The 26,968-nt window shown below is 31.2% G+C and overlaps 1 protein-coding gene across 1 annotated transcript; it reads right to left on the bottom strand.

Annotated features, from left to right (window-relative positions):
* Positions 1-298: 298 nt before the first annotated feature.
* LOC127736125 (S-phase kinase-associated protein 2-like) lies at positions 299-26,581 on the bottom strand. The gene is made up of 12 exons (XM_052246674.1): positions 26,492-26,581; positions 21,960-22,149; positions 20,083-20,245; positions 19,626-19,734; positions 18,102-18,216; positions 17,659-17,708; positions 16,696-16,830; positions 15,999-16,097; positions 5,463-5,590; positions 4,648-4,810; positions 3,253-3,314; positions 299-1,308 (listed from the first exon to the last, which is right to left on the bottom strand). The coding sequence occupies exons 1-12, from the start codon at positions 26,560-26,562 to the stop codon at positions 1,178-1,180; spliced, it is 1,416 nt and encodes a 471-aa protein (XP_052102634.1). The 5' UTR covers positions 26,563-26,581; the 3' UTR covers positions 299-1,177.
* Positions 26,582-26,968: the final 387 nt, after the last annotated feature.

The raw sequence follows: 26,968 nt of genomic DNA, 5'->3' as shown, positions 1-26,968 counted from the left end.
TGGCTTATAATAAATAAGTATTCATAATTTCACTTGATAAAAAAACATCATTTTAAAATTTTCTTTTTTCATCATGTATCATTGAAAAGTAATGCAATGATGTCACATTGCCAGTCACATGAACCTTACACAACATTCAAAATGTCGGACAGTAACAGAAAATTCTTGCGTTTAAAGTTTGGTCATTTATAATAATAACAAATACTGTGAATCTGTAATGACAACAGATCTAGTAAATGACAATGCCAATCCAAAAAACAATATATTATCTTGGACTGGTTTCCTTAAAATTAGCTTACATTGGTCAACATTTAAAACATATCTTGACCTGTGTCTTGGCCTCAATGTGAAAATGCATGCCATCATAAAGAATATAAATCCCTGATTTAAACACTATGTATATATGGAATACTAGTAACCCTGATAGACTTATAGTGACATAAAATGTAGCATTTCACAAAAATGTACTGATATGTACACTAAGGTAATGTATACCAGTTCTCCTACATTATGTGGACCTGATCCATACAGAACCCTTATATTCTTGCTTCTTCATTATAGAAACCTACATAAGACATATCGTTTCTCATTGTTTTCTTCAAATAAATTTTCACTATGAAGACTTGGTATTATAAAATAGTGCCCCCGACTGGTATCCCCTGTAAACTTTTCACTATGTAGACTTGGTATTATAAAATAGTGCCCCCAACTGGTATCCCCTGTAAACTTTTCACTATGTAGACTTGGTATTATAAAATAGTGCCACCGACTGGTATCCCCTGTAAACTTTTCACTATGTAGACTTGCATTATAAAATATTGTCCCTGATTGGAATCCCATGTATACTTTTAACTGCAGTTCTCTCTGTTTATCTCCAAACTGACACATGGTGATAAATTACCAAGTCAATCAAAGTGGACTTAATCAAGAGGAGACAACTCAAATTTGAATAAGGTAAAACCAGTATTGCTTATCCTGTTGATCTGATCCTATATTGTACTAGTGGACATGGATCCAGTCACACAAACTTATATCATTAAATATTTTCACCAACATATATCCACCGTATTTTACTACACAGACATTTTCTCTTCCTGATATTGACAATCTACTTTTTATTGTATAGACCTTTTCATAATGTCTCTGACTGGTTATGTACCTAATGTGCAGACCTGCATCACAAAATATTGTCTCTGACGGGTATCCCCCATATACTGGTTCTCCTGACTCCTGTGGTAGGTCTGGCAATGCTGGAGAATGGATATTTGTTAACATCTACACTAATAGCCTGTCTCAGTTGTTGTAATGCTGTGTTCCTTACAGGGCTTCCAAAACGGTCATATATTCCGGACTTGACCGAAACTTTCATAAAAAGACCGGCTGCTCTCAGCCTCAAACGGTCAAATAGAATTGGTGTGCCACATTTTGTTATTCAAGGCATTTTCATGAAACGGTCATTTCAATTTTTACCAACTATCGATCGAAAAAAATGTCCGTTTGGGGCTTTGGGCATGTCCGTTTGGGCATTTTAGTTTATAATTGTAGCAATCTATTTCACAAAGATATTTCGGTCATAATTGGGTTTAATAAAACAGAAGCAGCATATTTCAGATACTTTGAAGTGTCTCAGTTAGTCTAATCCTCTGGGTACATAAATGTACAGCTTGGTCTTTAGCTTGTGTACATCAATAAAAAGTAGAAAAAACACGTTTTCTTTTATTTAAATAACAACAAGCTGTCAAACAATTATCCCTTCAATAAGTTATATTGAAGCCATAAATCATTCACTGATTACAGGTTTGTTACCTTTGATGAGGTGTCCTTAGCTTATCTTTATCAATAGAATTAATGATGCATAACAATGTACATAAAGGTAATCCGGTAAACGATGTCAAACATGTAAGCGTGTATGGAACAACATCCTATTTAATTACGCTTTATAGATATTATTTTAAATGAGCATTCAGTTTTAAAAGTATCCTGATATTTAAAAGTTATTCTTCAAATAAGGATATTTATAAATGAATAAGTATGATATATATTATTTTATTTAACACTGTACATCGTGTTAAATACTGGGGTACTCTCAAGGGGAAAATTTACTAAAATATATAGGAAAAACCAATGGACAAATTTCAGTCAATAAATGATTTAACTAAGTTAAATGGTGCCGTGATCACTTCTAAATTATATCAAGAGAACAATGCCTGCTTCGAATTTATTCAGACAATTTCCGATGTTATAGAGAAAGAGGTGATGTCCGACGTAAAGTTAAGTCCCGCCGTGGGAATTATGATCGACTAAGGTGTAGTCTAGGTATTGACGCTTTAGATCAACTTATGAGGATAAGCTTAGTAGGTGTAGATGTTAAAGACTTTGACCCTGTTCCTGCTATCCGCAAATGGCAATCCGTTCGTAACCGCCATGTTTATCAGAACAATGCATTTAGCAAGCTCATGAATGTAAAATCTTTAATTAGACTAAATGAACTCTAATCTTGTGCTGTGATCTGTGCTTCTTTTCAATGTGCTCATTGTAATATTTATTGCGTGTGTTTGTCAGCATTGTGCTCTTCTGACATTTTATTGTTGTTATATGCTTACATAAAATATCATGTTGTTATTCGTTAAATTATTTATCAACTGAGTATGTTTTTATTTATTCCTTATTTTCTAAATCAGGTTGGGAAATTGTACAAAGAAAAATGTTATCACTGTTCAGTAGATTTTACACGGTTTAAAACAATATCCTTCATCGGGCCTCCTCAATGTTATCTATAAATACCGCATCAGTTGTAAAAGTCACGTGGTCAGGTAATCAATACACAAAAAGAAAAGTATCACGTGTATTGATGATCAAGTTGTACTGCAATTAAAGCCAACATCAACAGTTTCAAATAAGATGGCCTTAATTTACAAAGTGTTAAGTACTCACAGAGAGAAGATAGATTATATAAACAGAAACAAAAACATGAGAACAGTCAGGTACTGAAGCTGATTGATGCAATGATGGTTACTGTATTACGATACACAGAAAAATGACACAATACCGAGGATAATATTTTATTTATTTTTAGAATGAAGAAAACAAAACAGTTATAAATAATTTTATTGCATATAACACTACTAATTATTTAGACACATATATCAATTTATGCATCCTCTCAGTTACATTTAAGTATCCAGCTGATCATTGACCGTCAAAAATATTTCTTTGAAAAATGTCCGGCTGTCGTCAGGAAATTTTGGAAGCCCTGGTTCCTTAACATTCCAAACACATCCACCACATTTAATGATAAAATGTTCTGTAATTCTCTGAAACAATGAAATTTTTTGTTCATATCTAATCTCATATGTATAATTGAGAGACTAACTTAATCATGAAAACTAAACATTGATCAATTAATGTCAAGAATAGAGTCAGATGGACATGTTCCCATCACAACCATTCTGCAAACCGAATATACATACTGACTTAATCATGATAACTTAACTTTTATTAACGAACCATGAAAATGTAACAAACTAAATATTTGCCTTGAATAATTGATTAAAATATATTTATTGCAGGAAACAAGTATACTTGTTTTTTATTAATGTGCTTCCGGTACTGGAAAAGAGCATTCTAAATTTTATACCTCAGAACAAACAGCAGCGTTTCTCCAAAATTGAAAATATGTAGGGTATTTTCAAGATTCTAAAGATAATTTTATGATATATAAGAGTAATTCAAGTATTGTATTGGTTAAAATAGAGGGAAATCCATCTCCATCTTTTAATGTGCCAACATGAAGACATCAGAATGTCAGCCAATGAAGATATGATGGATTTGACTGGAAAGATAAGTTTCAGGGCTTTGATGCCATAGAACTTGATGCTGACATTACAGAGTTAACTGAACTTGATGCTGACATTACAGAGTTAACTGAACTTGATGCTGACATTAGAGTTAACTGAATATGATGCTGACATTACAGAGTTAACTGAACTTGATGCTGACATTACAGAGTTAACTGGCAAACTATTGTACCATGAACTTACCTGTGAAATAATTTTAATAAAATTATCGAACAGTACCTCTTATCAACTAAGTAGGATTTAAAGGTTCACTTTTATTAAACAATTAACATGATTAAGAAACTAAAAAAAAACATGATGAATTTGAACTTTTGTACATTTACTCCTCATTTACCATAAAAATAAACTTGCTTGAAGCACCTGAACAGTGTTAAATAGTTGAAATTAAGTACATTGAAGTTGATGTCTATTTTTCACTTTTCAATTGTTTATTGACTTGTTTGACCTGTTGTTTTTTTTAACTCCAAATAAACTATGCAAGTTATTTCTCACACATGTTGTTACCTGTTCATATTACCTGATATAATTGAACCAAACCTGGTTTCAGATTGACTGAGCAAATTTTTACATAAAACATATAGGTTTTGTAAACCTGTCTCTTGTGGATCCTGCCTTTAAAAATTGTGATTGAAATTCCTTTATACTAGATTTTTTTTTTTTATACAGTACAAGAGAAAAATTCACTTAAGTGCATTCTGGTTTAAGTATTTAAAAAGTTGTCTTCTCCACGGTTGATTAATGATTTTTTCATTGTACCTTGGTATCAGTCTCAAACAATTAAAATACTTACGGTATAGTAGTTGGAGATATACGATAACATCTGCTTAAAGCTATGTATTCTAATCTCTTCAAATGCTGAGTTAAATAACGAATGCTGTTGCAAGTAATAACTGTTGAGTCACTTAAATCTAATTCTCTTAATCTGTAACATCTTTTCACTAACTGTAAAATTTCTGAAAAACACAAAACAGAGAATGACTTTTTCATTTATAACATCTCAGGGAGGAATAGTTTTCGTGTTTACGAAATTTAACTTATTTGGCCTAACATTTCCCTAAAAAAAAATTTCAAATTATGAACACTGAACTTGGAGTCACTTCACAAAAAAACTTATGACTAAGATTGATCGTAGGTCATGAACAATTCAGTATACTTACGATCAATCTTAGTCATAAGTTTTTTTGTGAAACCGACTCCTGATGTGTTTGTTGGTATTTTATGGAGGTGTCTCTCTTCTATGTTGTGTCCTTTTTTTAATGAAGTAAATATATATATATATAATACAAGAGTTGACCAATTACAATGTGTCTCTTAAAGCAATATTTGAATACATCTGACGACAATATTTCAAAACAATATTTATGTTTGTAAAGATACAAATGAGCCGTGTATGCAAACAGAGCTTGCTACTTCAAAAAAAAACCAAAACAATAGCTCGATACTGTAATAAAAAATTCATTCTTATAAAAATTCAACTCTACTATTAATAAGGACAATGTCTCTTCACGCAAAGGTTTGAAATGCTTATCATTTTTGTTCCAAAGATTTAAAATAGCATTTTCTTTGAATGATGAAAACTTAGCTGTCAGAATAAAACATACAAACCTTCATCTGTAATATTCTCTCTACAACCACTGATATTGAGCTTTTCTATAGACTGAGGTAAACAAAGAGAAAGATAAACTACACTATGTCTGTGTATACCTGTCCAGGCAACGTTCAATGATTCTAATCTGAAATTATAGGAAGACAATCAGTGAATAGCTGGTGTAAACTACACTGTGTCTGTGTATACCTGTCCAGGCAACAGTCAACGTCTCTAATCTGAAATTATAGGAAGACAACTAGTGAATGGCTGATGTAAACTACACTGTGTCTGTGTATACATGTCCAGGCAACGTTCAATGACTCTAATCTGAAATTATAGGAAGACAACTAGTGAATGGCTGATGTAAACTACACTGTGTCTGTGTATACCTGTCCAGGCAACGTTCAATGACTCTAATCTGAAATTATAGGAAGACAATCAGTGAATGGCTGATGTAAACTACACTGTGTCTGTGTATACCTGTCCAGGCAACGTTCAATGATTCTAATCTGAAATTATAGGAAGACAACTAGTGAATGGCTGATGTAAACTACAGTGTGTCTGTGTATACATGTCCAGGCAACGTTCAACGCCTCTAATCTGAAATTATAGGAAGACAACAAGTGAATAGCTGATGTAAACTACACTGTGTCTGTGTATACATGTCCAGGCAACGTTCAATGATTCTAATCTGAAATTATAGGAAGACAACTAGTGAATAGCTGATGTAAACTACACTGTGTCTGTGTATACCTGTCCAGGCAACTTTCAATGACTCTAATCTGAAATTATAGGAAGTCAACCAGTGAATGGCTGATGTAAACTACACTGTGTCTGTGTATACATGTCTAGGCAACGTTCAACGCCTCTAATCTGAAATTATAGGAAGACAACTAGTGAATGGCTGATGTAAAATACACTGTGCCTGTGTATACATGTCCAGGCAATGTTCAATGACTCTGATCTGAAATTATAGGAAGACAACTAGTGAATGGCTGATGTCCAGGCAACGTTCAATGACTCTTATCTGAAATTATAGAAAGACAACCAGCAAATGGCTGATGTAAAATACACTGTGTCTGTGTATATGAAATAAGAAGATGTGGTATGATTGTCAATGAAACAATTCTCCACCAGAGACACAATGATGTAGAAATTAGCAACTGTCATGGTCAGGTTATTGGAAGATGATGCTTATCCAGTGAATGGCTGAGGTAAACTATGGGTGGGTGTCAGATACTTTTTTGTATAGTGATTTGCCTCTTTAGATGGTAACCCATATGAAAGTGCCTTCCCTGTGTACCATGTATGTTTCAATGGAACAGCCCTTAATATCAACATTAACTCAGGAATACAGGTTTAAAATTTTAACAAGGTAATGAACTGAAAAATAATATCAAATACTGATATGTTATTTCCTCTTATTTGAGCAACATAAGTTCACATGAGTGAAATCCATCATTATTATATAAAGGCAACAAAACTTTTGCAGTTGCACCTTCACTCATTATTATTGTAGGGAACAACACATCTTATATAGTTTGTACATATAAACTGTAATATAGTTTGTACATATAGACTGTAATATAGTTTGTACATATAGACTGTACTATAGTTTGTACATATAGACTGTAACATAGTTTGTACATATAGACTGTAACATAGTTTGTACATATAGACTGTAATATAGTTTGTAAATATAGACTGTAATATAGTTTGTACATATAGACTGTACTAAATTTTGTACATATAGACTGTACTATAGTTTGTACATATATAGACTGTAATATAGTTTGTACATATAGACTGTAATAAAGTTTGTACATATAGACTGTACTATAGTTTGTACATATAGACTGTAACATAGTTTGTACATATTGACTGTACTATAGTTTGTACATATAGACTGTAACATAGTTTGTACATATAGACTGTACTATAGTTTGTACATATAGACTGTACTATAGTTTGTACATATATAGACTGTACTATAGTTTGTACATATAGACTGCACTATAGTTTGTACGTATAGACTGTACTATAGTTTGTACATATATAGACTGTAACATAGTTTGTACGTATATAGACTGTAACATAGTTTGTACGTATAGACTGTACTATAGTTTGTACGTATAGACTGTAACATAGTTTGTACGTATAGACTGTAACATAGTTTGTACATATATAGACTGTAATATAGTTTGTACATATAGACTGTACTATAGTTTGTACATATATAGACTGTAACATAGTTTGTACGTATAGACTGTAATATAGTTTGTACGTATAGACTGTACTATAGTTTGTACGTATAGACTGTAACATAGTTTGTACGTATAGACTGTACTATAGTTTGTACGTATAGACTGTACTATAGTTTGTACGTATAGACTGTAACATAGTTTGTACATATTGACTGTACTATAGTTTGTACATATAGACTGTAACATAGTTTGTACATATAGACTGTACTATAGTTTGTACATATAGACTGTACTATAGTTTGTACATATATAGACTGTACTATAGTTTGTACATATAGACTGCACTATAGTTTGTACGTATAGACTGTACTATAGTTTGTACATATATAGACTGTAACATAGTTTGTACGTATATAGACTGTAACATAGTTTGTACGTATAGACTGTACTATAGTTTGTACGTATAGACTGTAACATAGTTTGTACATATATAGACTGTAATATAGTTTGTACATATAGACTGTACTATAGTTTGTATGTATAGACTGTACTATAGTTTGTACGTATAGACTGTACTATAGTTTGTACATATAGACTGTACTATAGTTTGTACGTATAGACTGTAACATAGTTTGTACGTATAGACTGTACTATAGTTTGTACGTATAGACTGTACTATAGTTTGTACGTATAGACTGTAATATAGTTTGTACGTATAGACTGTAACATAGTTTGTACATATATAGACTGTACGATAGTTTGTACGTATAGACTGTACTATAGTTTGTACGTATAGACTGTAACATAGTTTGTACGTATAGACTGTAACATAGTTTGTACATATATAGACTGTAACATAGTTTGTACGTATAGACTGTACTATAGTTTGTACGTATAGACTGTACTATAGTTTGTACGTATAGACTGTACTATAGTTTGTACGTATAGACTGTACTATAGTTTGTACGTATAGACTGTAACATAGTTTGTACATATATAGACTGTAATATAGTTTGTACGTATAGACTGTACTATAGTTTGTACGTATAGACTGTACTATAGTTTGTACGTATAGACTGTAACATAGTTTGTACATATATAGACTGTAACATAGTTTGTACGTATAGACTGTACTATAGTTTGTACGTATAGACTGTAACATAGTTTGTACGTATAGACTGTACTATAGTTTGTACGTATAGACTGTACTATAGTTTGTACATATAGACTGTACTATAGTTTGTACGTATAGACTGTACTATAGTTTGTACGTATAGACTGTACTATAGTTTGTACGTATAGACTGTACTATAGTTTGTACGTAAAGACTGTACTATAGTTTGTACGTATAGACTGTAACATAGTTTGTACATATATAGACTGTAATATAGTTTGTACATATAGACTGTACTATAGTTTGTACATATATAGACTGTACTATAGTTTGTACATATAGACTGTAACATAGTTTGTACGTATAGACTGTACTATAGTTTGTACGTATAGACTGTACTATAGTTTGTACATATAGACTGTACTATAGTTTGTACATATAGACTGTACTATAGTTTGTACGTATAGACTGTACTATAGTTTGTACGTATAGACTGTAACATAGTTTGTACATATATAGACTGTAATATAGTTTGTACATATAGACTGTACTATAGTTTGTACATATATAGACTGTACTATAGTTTGTACATATAGACTGTAACATAGTTTGTACGTATAGACTGTACTATAGTTTGTACGTATAGACTGTACTATAGTTTGTACGTATAGACTGTAACATAGTTTGTACATATATAGACTGTAATATAGTTTGTACATATAGACTGTACTATAGTTTGTACATATATAGACTGTACTATAGTTTGTACGTATAGACTGTAACATAGTTTGTACGTATAGACTGTACTATAGTTTGTACGTATAGACTGTACTATAGTTTGTACGTATAGACTGTAATATAGTTTGTACATATAGACTGTACTATAGTTTGTACATATATAGACTGTACTATAGTTTGTACATATAGACTGCACTATAGTTTGTACGTATAGACTGTACTATAGTTTGTACATATATAGACTGTAATATAGTTTGTACGTATAGACTGTACTATAGTTTGTACATATATAGACTGTACTATAGTTTGTACATATATAGACTGTACTATAGTTTGTACGTATAGACTGTACTATAGTTTGTACGTATAGACTGTAATATAGTTTGTACGTATAGACTGTACTATAGTTTGTACATATATAGACTGTAACATAGTTTGTACGTATAGACTGTACTATAGTTTGTACGTATAGACTGTACTATAGTTTGTACGTAAAGACTGTACTATAGTTTGTACGTATAGACTGTAACATAGTTTGTACATATATAGACTGTAATATAGTTTGTACGTATAGACTGTACTATAGTTTGTACATATAGACTGTACTATAGTTTGTACATATATAGACTGTACTATAGTTTGTACATATAGACTGCACTATAGTTTGTACGTATAGACTGTACTATAGTTTGTACATATATAGACTGTAATATAGTTTGTACATATAGACTGTAACATAGTTTGTACGTATAGACTGTAACATAGTTTGTACATATATAGACTGTAATATAGTTTGTACGTATAGACTGTACTATAGTTTGTACATATAGACTGTACTATAGTTTGTACATATATAGACTGTACTATAGTTTGTACATATAGACTGCACTATAGTTTGTACGTATAGACTGTACTATAGTTTGTACATATATAGACTGTAATATAGTTTGTACGTATAGACTGTACTATAGTATGTACATATAGACTGTAATATAGTTTGTACATATATAGACTGTAATATAGTTTGTACGTATAGACTGCACTATAGTTTGTACGTATAGACTGTAATATAGTTTGTACGTATAGACTGTACTATAGTTTGTACATATATAGACTGTAACATAGTTTGTACGTATAGACTGTACTATAGTTTGTACGTATAGACTGTAACATAGTTTGTACGTATAGACTGTAACATAGTTTGTACGTATAGACTGTACTATAGTTTGTACGTATAGACTGTAACATAGTTTGTACGTATAGACTGTACTATAGTTTGTACGTATAGACTGTAACATAGTTTGTACGTATAGACTGTAACATAGTTTGTACGTATAGACTGTACTATAGTTTGTACGTATAGACTGTAACATAGTTTGTACATATATAGACTGTAATATAGTTTGTACGTATAGACTGTACTATAGTTTGTACATATAGACTGTACTATAGTTTGTACATATATAGACTGTAACATAGTTTGTACGTATAGACTGTACTATAGTTTGTACGTATAGACTGTACTATAGTTTGTACGTATAGACTGTAACATAGTTTGTACATATATAGACTGTAATATAGTTTGTACATATAGACTGCACTATAGTTTGTACGTATAGACTGTAATATAGTTTGTACGTATAGACTGTAACATAGTTTGTACGTATAGACTGTACTATAGTTTGTACGTATAGACTGTACTATAGTTTGTACATATAGACTGTACTATAGTTTGTACGTATAGACTGTACTATAGTTTGTACGTATAGACTGTACTATAGTTTGTACGTATAGACTGTAACATAGTTTGTACATATATAGACTGTAATATAGTTTGTACGTATAGACTGTACTATAGTTTGTACGTATAGACTGTAACATAGTTTGTACATATAGACTGTACTATAGTTTGTACGTATATAGACTGTAACATAGTTTGTACGTATAGACTGTACTATAGTATGTACATATAGACTGTACTATAGTTTGTACATATATAGACTGTACTATAGTTTGTACATATATAGACTGTAACATAGTTTGTACGTATAGACTGTAACATAGTTTGTACATATATAGACTGTAATATAGTTTGTACGTATAGACTGTAACATAGTTTGTACGTATAGACTGTACTATAGTTTGTACGTATAGACTGTACTATAGTTTGTACGTATAGACTGTACTATAGTTTGTACGTATAGACTGTACTATAGTTTGTACGTATAGACTGTAACATAGTTTGTACATATATAGACTGTAATATAGTTTGTACGTATAGACTGTACTATAGTTTGTACGTATAGACTGTAACATAGTTTGTACATATAGACTGTACTATAGTTTGTACGTATATAGACTGTAACATAGTTTGTACGTATAGACTGTACTATAGTATGTACATATAGACTGTACTATAGTTTGTACATATATAGACTGTACTATAGTTTGTACATATATAGACTGTAACATAGTTTGTACGTATAGACTGTACTATAGTATGTACATATAGACTGTACTATAGTTTGTACATATATAGACTGTACTATAGTTTGTACGTATAGACTGTACTATAGTTTGTACGTATAGACTGTAACATAGTTTGTACATATATAGACTGTAATATAGTTTGTACGTATAGACTGTACTATAGTTTGTACGTATAGACTGTAACATAGTTTGTACATATAGACTGTACTATAGTTTGTACGTATATAGACTGTAACATAGTTTGTACGTATAGACTGTACTATAGTATGTACATATAGACTGTACTATAGTTTGTACATATATAGACTGTACTATAGTTTGTACATATATAGACTGTAACATAGTTTGTACGTATAGACTGTAACATAGTTTGTACATATATAGACTGTACTATAGTTTGTACATATAGACTGTACTATAGTTTGTACATATATAGACTGTAATATAGTTTGTACATATAGACTGTACTATAGTTTGTACATATATAGACTGTAATATAGTTTGTACGTATAGACTGTAACATAGTTTGTACGTATAGACTGTACTATAGTTTGTACGTATAGACTGTACTATAGTTTGTACGTATAGACTGTAACATAGTTTGTACATATATAGACTGTAATATAGTTTGTACGTATAGACTGTACTATAGTTTGTACGTATAGACTGTAACATAGTTTGTACATATAGACTGTACTATAGTTTGTACGTATATAGACTGTAACATAGTTTGTACGTATAGACTGTACTATAGTATGTACATATAGACTGTACTATAGTTTGTACGTATAGACTGTACTATAGTTTGTACGTATAGACTGTACGATAGTTTGTACATATATAGACTGTACTATAGTTTGTATGTATAGACTGTACTATAGTTTGTACGTATAGACTGTAACATAGTTTGTACGTATAGACTGTACTATAGTTTGTACGTATAGACTGTACTATAGTTTGTACGTATAGACTGTAACATAGTTTGTACATATATAGACTGTAATATAGTTTGTACGTATAGACTGTACTATAGTTTGTACGTATAGACTGTAACATAGTTTGTACATATAGACTGTACTATAGTTTGTACGTATATAGACTGTAACATAGTTTGTACGTATAGACTGTACTATAGTATGTACATATAGACTGTACTATAGTTTGTACATATATAGACTGTACTATAGTTTGTACATATATAGACTGTAACATAGTTTGTACGTATAGACTGTACTATAGTATGTACATATAGACTGTACTATAGTTTGTACATATATAGACTGTACTATAGTTTGTACATATAGACTGTACTATAGTTTGTACATATAGACTGTCCTATAGTTTGTACGTATAGACTGTAACATAGTTTGTACGTATAGACTGTACTATAGTATGTACATATAGACTGTACTATAGTTTGTACATATATAGACTGTACTATAGTTTGTACATATAGACTGTACTATAGTTTGTACATATAGACTGTCCTATAGTTTGTACGTATAGACTGTAACATAGTTTGTACGTATAGACTGTACTATAGTTTGTACGTATAGACTGTAACATAGTTTGTACATATATAGACTGTAATATAGTTTGTACGTATAGACTGTACTATAGTTTGTACGTATAGACTGTAACATAGTTTGTACATATAGACTGTACTATAGTTTGTACGTATATAGACTGTAACATAGTTTGTACGTATAGACTGTACTATAGTATGTACATATAGACTGTACTATAGTTTGTACATATATAGACTGTACTATAGTTTGTACATATATAGACTGTAACATAGTTTGTACGTATAGACTGTACTATAGTATGTACATATAGACTGTACTATAGTTTGTACATATATAGACTGTACTATAGTTTGTACATATAGACTGTACTATAGTTTGTACATATAGACTGTCCTATAGTTTGTACGTATAGACTGTAACATAGTTTGTACGTATAGACTGTACTATAGTATGTACATATAGACTGTACTATAGTTTGTACATATAGACTGTCCTATAGTTTGTACATATAGACTGTCCTATAGTTTGTACATATAGACTGTAATATAGTTTGTACATATAGACTGTACTATAGTTTGTACATATAGACTGTACTATAGTTTGTACATATATAGAGTAATATAGTTTGTACATATAGACTGTACTATAGTTTGTACATATAGACTGTAATATAGTTTGTACATATAGACTGTATAATAGTTTGTACATATATAGAGTAATATAGTTTGTACATATAGACTGTACAATAGTTTGTACATATAGACTGTACTATAGTTTGTACATATATAGACTGTACTATAGTTTATACATATATAGACTGTACTATAGTTTATACATATATAGACTGTACTATAGTTTGTACATATATAGACTGTACTTGTACGTATAGACTGTAATATAGTTTGTACATATAGACTGTACTATAGTTTGTACATATAGACTGTACTATAGTTTGTACATATAGACTGTACTATAGTTTGTACATATAGACTGTACTATAGTTTGTACATATATAGACTGTACTATAGTTTATACATATATAGACTGTACTATAGTTTGTACATATATAGACTGTACTTGTACGTATAGACTGTACTATAGTTTGTAAATATAGACTGTACTATAGTTTGTACATATAGACTGTACTATAGTTTGTACATATATAGACTGTACTATAGTTTGTACATATATAGACTGTACTTGTACGTATAGACTGTACTATAGTTTGTACATATAGACTGCAATATAGTTTGTACATATAGACTGTACTATAGTTTGTACATATATAGAGTAATATAGTTTGTACATATAGACTGTACTAAAGTTTGTACATATAGACTGTAATATAGTTTGTACGTATAGACTGTAACATAGTTTGTACATATAGACTGTAATATAGTTTGTACATATAGACTGTACTATAGTTTGTACATATAGACTGTACTATACTTTTTACATATATAGACTGTACTATAGTTTGTACATGTAGACTGTACTATAGTTTGTACATATAGACTGTACTATAGTTTGTACATATATAGACTGTAATATAGTTTGTACATATAGACTGTACGATAGTTTGTACATATAGACTGTACTATACTTTGTACATATATAGACTGTAATATAGTTTGTACATATAGACTGTAATATAGTTTGTACGTATAGACTGTACTATAGTTTGTACATATAGACTGTACTATAGTTTTACATATAGACTGTTATATAGTTTGTACATATAGACTGTTATATCGTTTGTACATATAGACTGTAATATCGTTTGTACATATAGACTGTAATATCCTTGATAACATTGATTCTTTGAGATTTGCAATATAAAAGAACGGTCAAAGTCATTTTTTAGACAAAGGTAAAAATCCATCTTGAACAATTATTACATAAAGAGACAGTTATACTGTATATCTATAGATATGTTGTGGACAAAGGGAGATTACTCAACTTGTACAGTAAATACAGAGAGACTATCCTGACATATCAAAAATCAATTAAGTTTTGTAGCATTGAAAACCAAAAATTCCCAAAACTTGTCCAAATTTGGTATGCCTATCCTTGCCTTGGGAAGAAAACCTTAGTGTGGAATAATTTGAACATTTTATAAACAGTAACTTTACAATATGACATTTCATGTTAGCACACAAGTGCTGATTACTGGGCTCGTGATACCTCAGTGACCATCTACTGGCCGTGACATTGACCCAATGGTTGTAAAAACCCATCAAAAATACCAGAAATACTGTAAATGCTTTATAACCATGATCATGTTGTAGACAAATAGAGATATCTCTCCCTTGTACAGTTATTATGTATAACGACAGTAACATTATAACATTACATATGGTCTTGTAATGACAAAGTTTTCTATTTCACCTCATACATGTATTACATGTTGAGACAGTAAAAACATGAACAATTGGAGATAACCTACCTTGTACAGCTGTTACATGGGAGATAACCTACCTTGTACAGTTGTTACATATAGGCATAAGACCATTTACAGTGATTCCTTGACACATGCTCATGTTGATAACTTCTAGGTTCTTGTTCTCTGCTATATAACTAAAACAAAAACAGTGTGCTGTTTACAAATTAAAATATGTAGACAATTTATTGGACTTGAGAAACAAAATATGTTTGGTTTAGACATACATACTGACTTGTAATTTAGGACCCTAAGCCACAGTCTAATCACTAGAGAATGGTAAGAACTTCTCCATATTTGCAACACTTTTCCAATTTGAATGCCAGACCAAACCTTTTTTACACTGAATAGACAAATATGTGTACATTGTAGTAAATCACAAAGAAACTCTATTCAGAGGATGTTTGTAAAACATTAAATTGTTGTATTAGTAAAACTTGGTTGCATGTCATCTGTTCATTCAATTAAGCAAGTTCATTGGTAACTGCTACTTCTGCAAAACAAATATTTTTGCCGAGGGTTTTTCTAAAATTTATCGAGTGGGGGATGGGAGTCACTCAAATTTATTAAATATGGGTGGTTGCATTTTCCTTAGAATTTTGTACAAATTATGAGTAAAATAAAAATTCTAATTATATGATGGCTGGGGTCTTAAAAAAGTTCCTCCAATGCAACAGAAAGAAATCTGTGATAAACATCTTGTCCAACAAAATTTTAAAATGTATTTTTACTTACCGACAAATTTCATCATTGAGCGGACAATGTTCTAAACTGAGCTTCTTAAGATGGGTGCATACAGATAATAATTCTTGTAGAATTGGAGTTGTAATGGAAGCCATACTTAAATCTAAGTACTGTACTCTGCTTAATCTATAAAAAAAACAATTTCAATGTTGTCAAATTTGTGTCATTTTTAAACATCTGTGTTAGATATAGACTATTTTTCATGCTATAATTATAAAATATTGTTATCTTTATATCTATATTTTTTTGCCAAGTATTGTTCTTTTAAAAAATAAAATTATTAATTCCAGGATACCTAAAGCTTAAAATAGATAAAGATAAAAAGTGTTATAAATTCCAATGAGACAAACTATCCTAAAAACTCCAGGACAAGAATGTAAACAATTACAGGTTATTGTAAAGCCCTCAACAATGAGCAAACCCACAGTAAGCTATATTAAGTGAAAATAATTCATAATAGAGAACAAACGACTTTTTTGATCCAATAACATAAAACAAAAAAGTTTTTTGAAAGGAAGCCACCGGCTCCTGGCTTTGGAAACGCACATAAAAAATATTGCAGGTTATGCATGTTTGTAAAGTCTCGACCCTCCCCTATACTGAGAGGAGGATGCAACAGCATAATATACGAGTAAACAGTTAAAATTAGTTGAAAAGGGCTGGACTCATCAGAGGTGTACTAAGCCTAAAAAACAAAAAAACAACACCTTTCTAAAAGTACTGATATTAACATCTATGTTTTAACATGTTATATTTCTTTGCAGTGAGGTGTGAGTTTTTACTCTGTATTTGAGATGAAGAACAACAATCAAATATATCAACATGAACAATATCAATTTTTTGGTGAAGATTTTAAAACAAAGCTTTTATCAATTTCAACCAATAACGGTACTTTTCTTAGTTTGATTGAACATTAAGTCACTCTAATTTGAATGTATACCTTGTACAACTTACCTTGTAAAACTGAGTACCTTCGGAGAACAAATAAATACAGGACCTTCAATCTAACAAAATCAGAAGATAATCATTAGTTACTAAGTTAGTCTACAGTGAATTATTCATATTTTTTTGTTTTACATTTTATAATATTATACAGCTGTCATGGAAGTTCAATGTTACATAAAACATATTTGAAATGTGAGCTACTGCTCACTTCTGATACCTGTGCTATCACTATTCAGGTAACAGGAAGTTGATAATGAGAATGCATCACAGTACAGCGTGCTCACATGAAGCTTGATACAAAATATCAAATAGTGTAATATGTTTCCTTTTGCCACTTTACAAAAAATAATTTAAACCCATCAAAGCTTTGTTGTGTGTAATATCAAAAAATTATCTTTAAGTAAAGGCATGAGTTGGGGTTTTGTGATTTATTAATTGAAACATGTATTTACCTCAGATTTAGCTAATCTCAGAATCTGCACTCCTCGTCGCAAAACATTTCCTAGTACACCTGGTGACAAGGTTCTGTTTGAAAGGTCAATTCTCTTCCAAAGGTGATCATCAGCACTGAAACATTGATAATTTCCATAATTTTCTAACTAGATGTTAGTTTATAGTAGGTTTTACTTCAGACTTACTTACAGTACTGTTGTATACGTCAATGGATAAGACAGAAGAGATGTAAATAACACTCCCCAACAATTGTTTAAATTTTAAAGTTTTTTGTTGGACTTTATATAGTATCTACCGTAGATGTCCTTTATGGTTTTGTTGTGTTGATAGGCTGCTGTCTCTTTTGTATATATCAGGGATGATATGCATATAACTACTAAAGTTAAGATTTGTTCCGAACGAACCGATTTTTTCTTCATGTCCTACCATAAATTAGTACTACGATTGGATAATATCTTAACGTAAGTGGTTTTATGCATATCAGCCCTGACATCTTACATTTACATTAAATGTATATTCATCATAGAATAAAGAATATTACAATATAGTTTTTGGAGGCTAAATGACTAAATTACATGATACCAATGTTTCCAAACCTTAGAATGATAAATTTACAATTTAACAACAGACCTCAAACAAAAGCCAATTTTGTCCATCATTAAGAGCACTATAGAAGGCCTAAAATTTATCATGCACCAGCTATTGATAAGGTCAATAAACGTCAAGATGATTCTGCTTAACTGGTGTCAAAGATAAACAAAGTAATGCTAATTATTTTGGGTAGCAACTTTTCAATTGTTCAGATGTAATATACACCAAAGCATAACAGGCAAATTGAGCATATTAAGTCACTGTTTTAGAATTAATAAAACGTTTGATTGTTGGTTGATAAACATCCAGTGGCAAATATTTCATGCATGTTTAATACAACAGGTGTCCAAGAAAAACCAGTACCTAATCTTGACCACAGTCTATGTAACTAGATTAGTAATTAACCTTTATATTACAGTTCAAGTTACTTTAATGTCTCTATTCTGTCATAAACATGTCACACTGTAAATTTATTAGATTTAATAAAAATTCTTTACTTTATAAATTTAAGTATCGAAATTAATCTTAATTCTTTTGTCATTACGATTGTTTTTGTAAATGGCTAAAATACTGCACAATAGGTGCTGTAAATGATGAACACTGATGAAATCACTGCACAATAGGTGCTATAAATGATGAACGCTGATGAAATAACTGCACAATAGGTGCTGTAAATGATGAACGCTGATGAAAGCACTGCACAATAGGTGCTGTAAATGGAGCAGGAGCAGGGTTTGTGTTGCTTTATTTATGTATTTTTTTGGTTTTGAACAGTTATCTTTTCATCTGTTTTTTTTTCATGTCCTCTTTCTTTGACTTAGTTTTAGTATAGCTAGTATGCAACACTCTAAATTGTTGACTTTGACCAGAGAAAAAAAAAAACTATAAAAAAAAATTAGTCTAATTAAATCCATATCTACACAGTAGCTTACACAAGTCTACTCCATCGATGACAAACCCGAGCACATTTTGCTAAAGTAAAACGTGGTAGCCATTTAAATATGTTTAAGATAACTTCATCTGACAGTTCTGCAAAATAATCTGAAATGAAAAGAAATCATTTTTAGGTTAATGTATGTTTCCCTTGTAATTTTTCCCAAACGTCAAAACAGTTAAATTATTTTCATTTTATTCCAGATAAGATGACGACCAAACTTTCAGGCCATGCAAAATGTCACAGCTAGCTCATGTTTATTACAGAAAAAAAGCAAAATTATTATTAAGTGACACAAATTTCCCTGTGAAATAGGTTGTCTAGGGGTGCTTAAGAGAGTCATTATAAGGATTCTTTTACCTACAGAGATAGGGGCACTATCCGATCACATGGCATTAATCTAAAGTCCTCATTTAAACCAATTGTCTTATGTTAGGAAACTAACAATCACATACCATACTGACTGTCTTCATCAACATCATCATCATTATCGTCATGGCAATAATGAAGAAATTTTTTGTTATTTGGTGTTGACAAGGGAGATATAAGTTCTACGTCATCAGATGTGTAACTGTGGTTTAGGTTTGGCTTTTGGCTTGGAAGCAGTATTCTTGGAGCCTACAATTAATCAATATATCAGCACATAATTGAAGTGCAAGTGTATTGGAATAATAAGAAACAATGTTATTTTACAAAGTTTATTGATACACAAACTCGCAATTTACTCACAGAACTATTAAGTTTGCTAGTTAAAGGCCAAGTTTACACATCAATCAACTCAGTAAATATATCCAAATTTTTTTGTTATTCTAATAAAATGCACTTAAACAATGTCCTAATGAAAAAATTTCTTTAACATCTGTGTATATAGTTGTCATATCAAATTGTACCAGTATTCCAGTGTGAAGCACTATTTTGAATTGGATTTACTTGTGCATTCCATTTGTGTTCATAATTTTCAACTGAACGCTACACTACACTCTGGATGAGACAGTGCTTTCCATATTTTGTTCTTGACAGCTGTCATTTGTTGGACTATTTTGTCTAGATGTCTTTTGATCTTTTTGTATTGTTAAGTTGTTGCCTCATTCAAGTAAACCACACATCAGTGACATCTTCTGTTTTTCACAATTACAACAAATTTTATCTCTTAATATATCTTAATCAGACAAGTTTTCCAGAATTTTCTTAATTCTTTCATGGACACAAGAATGATTACTTTTGTAAAATATTTTTGAATTGATGTCCAAATTGTTATAAAGTTTCATGACAATCTGTATGTGATCACTACACAAAATTTGAATGATGATTAAAACTTTTGGGAGCTACAGATTACAGAAACTATGCAGTTACAATGTCTGCTCCAGCTTGAGGAGAGTTAAAATTTATATTTAGCAATAATATTTGCTTTCAATAGTTTTAAATTTTACATCATAATTCTAATATTTTTGACGACTATTTCAATAAACTTCTTAGTAAAACGCAATTATAACTTGCAAGAGTGCCCATTATAGGCCATTCTAATATGACTTACTGCTTTAACTTTGAAACAACACGTTCAAAACATGATATCATTTGAATGAAAACTCTCAAACTAAAGGTTATTCTGGTACTTGTCCGGTCCAAATTGGGATAATTTATCATAAAATGGAGTTTTAAGGTAGGTGTTGTTTAATTTTCCATTTTATTGCATTATTCACACATTTATGGATTTCAGCAAGTTAACATGATGGCTAACTCCTTAGTTATGAGATTGTCAGTTTTCCTGCCGAAGGTCGTGATTCTCTCCAGATTCCTCCACCAATAAAAACTGACCACCACAAAATAGCCAATAGTGTTGAAAGTTGAAAATCAATCCTTAGTTACTACATGTCAACTGTATATTTGACAGTAAATAGAACTGATTAAAAAAATAGTAATTTTCAAATGTTTTGGTTTAGAATTATACGGAGTAAACACATTTTTATAGAGGTAATTTAAGAAATAATTCATTAAAGTCATAGATTTTAAAAATTTTATCTTTATTTTACAAAGGGTCAAGTAGAACAGCCATACTGATATTCCCTTCAGTTTTTTTAAAATGACTGTATCTGTCCTATTAGAATCGAAATAATTCATGCAAGCCATAGACATTTTTGTCATTTTTACAAGGCCTGTGCCTTTATAATTATATTTGTTTATTTTTTATCCTCTCTAACTATCTTGATAAAATTTGAAAATTAATGGCTAACAAATCTATGGCTTGCATAAATTATTTCTAAAGTTTAATGTTGTATTTTCATATTTAAAAAAAAAACTTGTTTTTTTTTTATATATTTAGAATTGATCATACACATGGAGCGACTGGTTTATCTTTGTTAACTGTAACAGCTGGTGTTAACTCTAAGGCGTAACAGCTATCGGAGCTCTCATCGGAAATATTCTCTACACCAAGTTCACTGTAAAGTCTCTCTGTTTGATCTTGGCTCACTGCCCATTTTATATGTACACGTCCATCATTTTCATCTGTTAACTTCTTTTTTCTGTAAAAAAAGTGTATTTAAAACTTATCTTATGTTTTAAATGAAAAATCATGTTTTTCAATGGACTTGATCTGGTCATGAGAGTCATTGACAAATCCTGTCTGACTGTACTATTGTAAGAACTGAAAGGGAAATTTTTGACATGAAATTAACTTATTCCTGGCTAACAAGTCCACTGTACCATGATCCTGAAAAACCTATCTATCACATGACCTTGTGCTATTCAATCAGGAGTACTACTTTAACACCCCAGGAATAATTACCTAATAAGCTGTATTTGGCAAAACCTTTCGAATTGGGGTCCTCAATGCTCTTCAACTTTGCACTTTATTTGGCCTTTTTAAAACATTCTTGATTCAAACATCACTAATGAGTCTTTTGGAGAAGAAATATGTGTCTGGCGTACAAAATGTTAATCTTGGTATCTATGATGAGTTTACTTAAACAAGTGATTTTTATTAAAGCTTATTCTATTGATTAGTAAATTTCAGTAATTACAAAATGTACCTATTGAAGTTATTTTGATTTTTATAAAAAAAAATTACAAACCAAACTTCTTGAAATTGGACAGGCCTCAATTTCCAGATGATATAAATAGAATGTTCTGGAAATTAGGGTTTGAAAATTTATTTCATACTCTTCCCAAGTGATGGATATTAGGAAACCTGTGTAACCATTTGAAAAAAGAAGTGGGTACATATATCTAAAAAAATTAACCCTTCTGCTTTTGATTATATATTGCATAATCATGTTTTAGAATCTGTCAGACAGTAAATATTTAGGTGTAAGTATAAGCCATGATCTTGACTGGGGAACACATATAAATAATATTACCTGTAAGGCAATTAAAACCTTAGGTTTTCTTCGTAGAAATTTAAAAAACTGCACACGTAAGGTTAAAAACCTTACGTACACATCACTTGTCCGTCCAGTCGTCAAATACTCTTCCCCTGTTTGGGATCCGTATAAAAAGCACCACATCACTCAGGTTGAGCAGATTCAGCGTAAAGCAGCCAGATTTGTCTATAACGATTATAAAGACAGAACACTGGGTGCAGTTTCGAATATGATAAATTCTTAGCAATGGGAAAGTTTACATAATAGACGAAAAAAAGCTAGATTAACAATGCTATATAAAATTAATTGGGGGTTAGTAGTAGTTCGAAAGGACAATTTTACAAAATCTGATAGACGTACTAGGGGGCAACATAAATTTCGGCAAATTGCTACTAATAAAGACTTCTATAAATATTCTTTTTATCCAACACCATCTCTGACTGGAATTCACTACCTGAAGCAATAGGTATGTCCGACACCCTGGAATCCTTCAAAAGTGGCATATCCACTCTAACATTTGAAAGACCCACACCAACTTATTAAACCACCAAAGCCACTGTACATAATGTATATATGTTATTCTATAGACTATTTTATTTATTGTTTATAGTAATTTTAATTAAGTCCATATGTCATGTATGTACATAGCACACAACTTCCGGGAAGTTTTACACTCCTACCTACAGTACCATTCAAACGGACCAGCTCTCCCACACCCTACACCGAGGAAAATTTCGGAGTCACTCCGAGAAACTCCGATATTCCTCCCAAAATTTTGTGCCTGGGCGGGGAATTTCTCTCAGTGTTTTGTTTTTATGAATAAAGGGCATGCATACAAAACTTATTCCCTTTGTTCAACAGAGTTGTCACTTTACAGTTTCTTTTCGGAATTCAAATAATTCAAGTCGGTCATGTACCGAGGTAGTGAAACATAATATTTTACATTGCAAAATAAATATGCACCGGAAATTGCTTACTGAGTAAGTCATAAAAGATTCTAATTGTGGTAAAATCGTCTTTGTTGAAAGAACATAAAGTATGACCTGACCGGACTATAATCAGATAATAGAAATACAAAATAAGTTTTTTCTTCGTATTTTTATTCGTTTGTACGTTTTATTTCAAATGACAATGACATGGGGCAAAAACATATAAGAATAATTATCTTATGCTGAATGATAATGTCACATCTTTATCTGTCAAAGAAAGGAAAACATTTGTTAAAATTTTAAAACAGTGTTTTTAAAGCACACAGGTGCAATCAAGATCGATTAGATGTACATACCGTAATCGGGCTTGTATAGTTCGCACTGGTACATAGTCCGCACCCCCTTCTCCCCACGAAATTTTTGGTAAAAAAACTTTTTGTAACTGTTATAAAAGGTCTAATGAAACTCCGGTAATTTTAAATCATGTGTGATCGTATGCAGTATTTCCTTGGAAAAACCTATTTTCCATTAACAAACAGAAGCTGAAACTGCTAGTAAATGATTCTAAAAGCCTTCATGATTGTTAAAATAAGTCTAAATCACACAAAAAACAATTTAGAAACTTGTTTATGTTTAAACTGGAAGTTTGAAAAGCATGTGTAAAAGAAGAGAAAAAAATGGTGAGTCGGAATCCATACATACTAAATATCAATATAATACGACTTTGAAAGTAAAACAGTTCCATCCTGATGTAAAATAGTGTTAAATATATCTATCACATTAATGTTTGAAGGGTTTTAAGCTAATAAATAACATATTAGTCACTATGAAACACCAAAACGGAACGTATAATAACCGATTACGTTTTGTAATTTACACATCGTAAGCTGGTTTACGGTTGTCTTTTTTACTTTTTTTGTACAGTTTCATTCAAGCAGATACCAGTTTATTTTATAAGCAATGCATTGAAAAGAAACAAGAAATTTGTTATGAAGCGTTTAATTTTTAAATTTATCAATATTAATTTGATATTGAATAATAATAACTTATTAATATGGATTAGGTAAAATTATTAGTTTGAAAAATGATAAGAGCGCCCTCTACAATATTAATAACAAACATGGCGGAACGAAAATAAACCACCTCTCGAAATTAATTTTTTTCTTATTTCTTGCTTATTGTTCTCTATAGTCCGCACCCCTGCTGGCAGGTTCAATTTCAGAGAATAAAACCGCGGACTATACAAGCCTTTTAACGGTAGGTAAATAATCTGGCTAATCCGATTATGTTGTCACACGTCGTTAATTTTTAGGACATCCGATGGGCAATAAACCAATTAACAGCCACGCAGTGTTGGGAGAGAATGTTTGGAGGAAATTGGGAGTATAATCCGCGGAACGCGGTGTAAATCCTTGGAAATCGGAAAAAAACGATCTCGAATCGATCTGTTTAAATGGTACTGTAGGAGTCTACTCCCATATTCAGAAGAAGTCGAAGTCATCTTCTCCTCAGATGGAATCATAACTTATTTACTTATTTTATCATTACTTTTGGATATTTCTGGAAAATTATAGATTGCTCCAAGCACACAAAAGGTTCAAATTTTTATACATGCAAATTTCTTGCCGGCATGAAGATTTCAATGCAAAATTTCTTCTTGAAGTCCAGCTGCAAAAATTGGTTCGGAAAGTCATAGGAAGGTATCACGGCAAAATATTAAATTAGCCTTTCATTTTCAAGACCTCAAAATTATTTGGACTAGCAAGTACTGAAAAGTAGACAGACACTCATCAGATAGCTGTCTCATATTAGTTCAAGTGAAGGTTTATCAATTTTTTTTTGGTGGGGGGGGGGGGGGGGTATTTAACTGATACAAGTTCCTGGGAAGACCTGGGAACAGTATATCTAACGGGAAATGAATCTGATAGGCTTTTCGTTATAAAATTGATAAAATCTCGGACTCCACGAGACTTCGCGAGATTTATGGATTTTGGTGGCGCCTGACTGAAAAACAGTATCGGAACTGCTCAATAAATTGACCACATAATTCTAATCGTAAATAAATACAAGTTTTATCATAAAGTAGATACATTTTGACATATAAAATTACCGAAATAAGTGTGATTTATTTGATGTGAAGTGTTTTATAATGTTTTGAATTTGGGAAGGCAATCGGCGCCATTTTTTCGTTTCCCTGTTTGCATTCTGTACCATTCTGTGATAAAATGAATGCGATTATAAAAAATTTGAAGTGACAGAATACAAGTTTGATACACTGGCATCACTGTAAAACTAGTTTGAATGACATTTTATTGATATAATTTATCAGAATTTATTGGGATAATAGCGAGTACGTTTTTAACACATGTCCGTTTCCGTATCGTATCTTTGTTACCCATGACCCGACGATAAAATCGGCTACAATTAGGTAGTGTCAAGTCCCGTCAATATATATGTTCCTGGGAAGACTGAGTCTGGTGTCAGTGGTGACAAGTCAAAAACAGTTTTAACTATGTATATCTGAACTCAATTCTATCGAAGAGAAACTCTTATCTAATTAAGCATCATGAATGAACCTTTGTTTGGTCTTTTTGTTTTCTTTTGAGTTTTCTTCAGAATATTTTTTAGGTTGTTTTGTTTTCCCCATATTGAAGTTGCCGCCAACAAATAACCGGAAGTGTGTATGTCACCGTGGATTATAAAAAAAGTTCCTTCATCCCGTAAATGACTCCATGATAACTCGGCCCATAACAAACTCGGCCTATAACAAAATCGGACTATAACTAACTCGGTGTATAACAAATCGGACTAATAGAAGAATTTATCCTGCAATCGACCTTTCTACTATACTATTACAGGTGAACAGATAACACGAAGAGATATACGTATACTAGACGTATATATAGTCTCCTGGTATCCTGCTTCTGTTGCGAACGGTTATGTCAAATTACTGTTTACGTCACAGTTCAATTTGGGGTCCTCATTGCGGTCTGCGTTTAAGTCATGTCGATTTCTTTCAAAAACAAATTCAACGATTGGGATGGGAAAAAATG

Source organism: Mytilus californianus, unplaced genomic scaffold (assembly GCF_021869535.1).
Source record: "Mytilus californianus isolate M0D057914Y unplaced genomic scaffold, xbMytCali1.0.p SCAF_1, whole genome shotgun sequence".
Lineage (NCBI taxonomy): Eukaryota > Metazoa > Mollusca > Bivalvia > Mytilida > Mytilidae > Mytilus > Mytilus californianus.
Note: the sequence above shows the minus strand (reverse complement) of the source record. Positions and strands in the feature narration are given on the sequence as shown.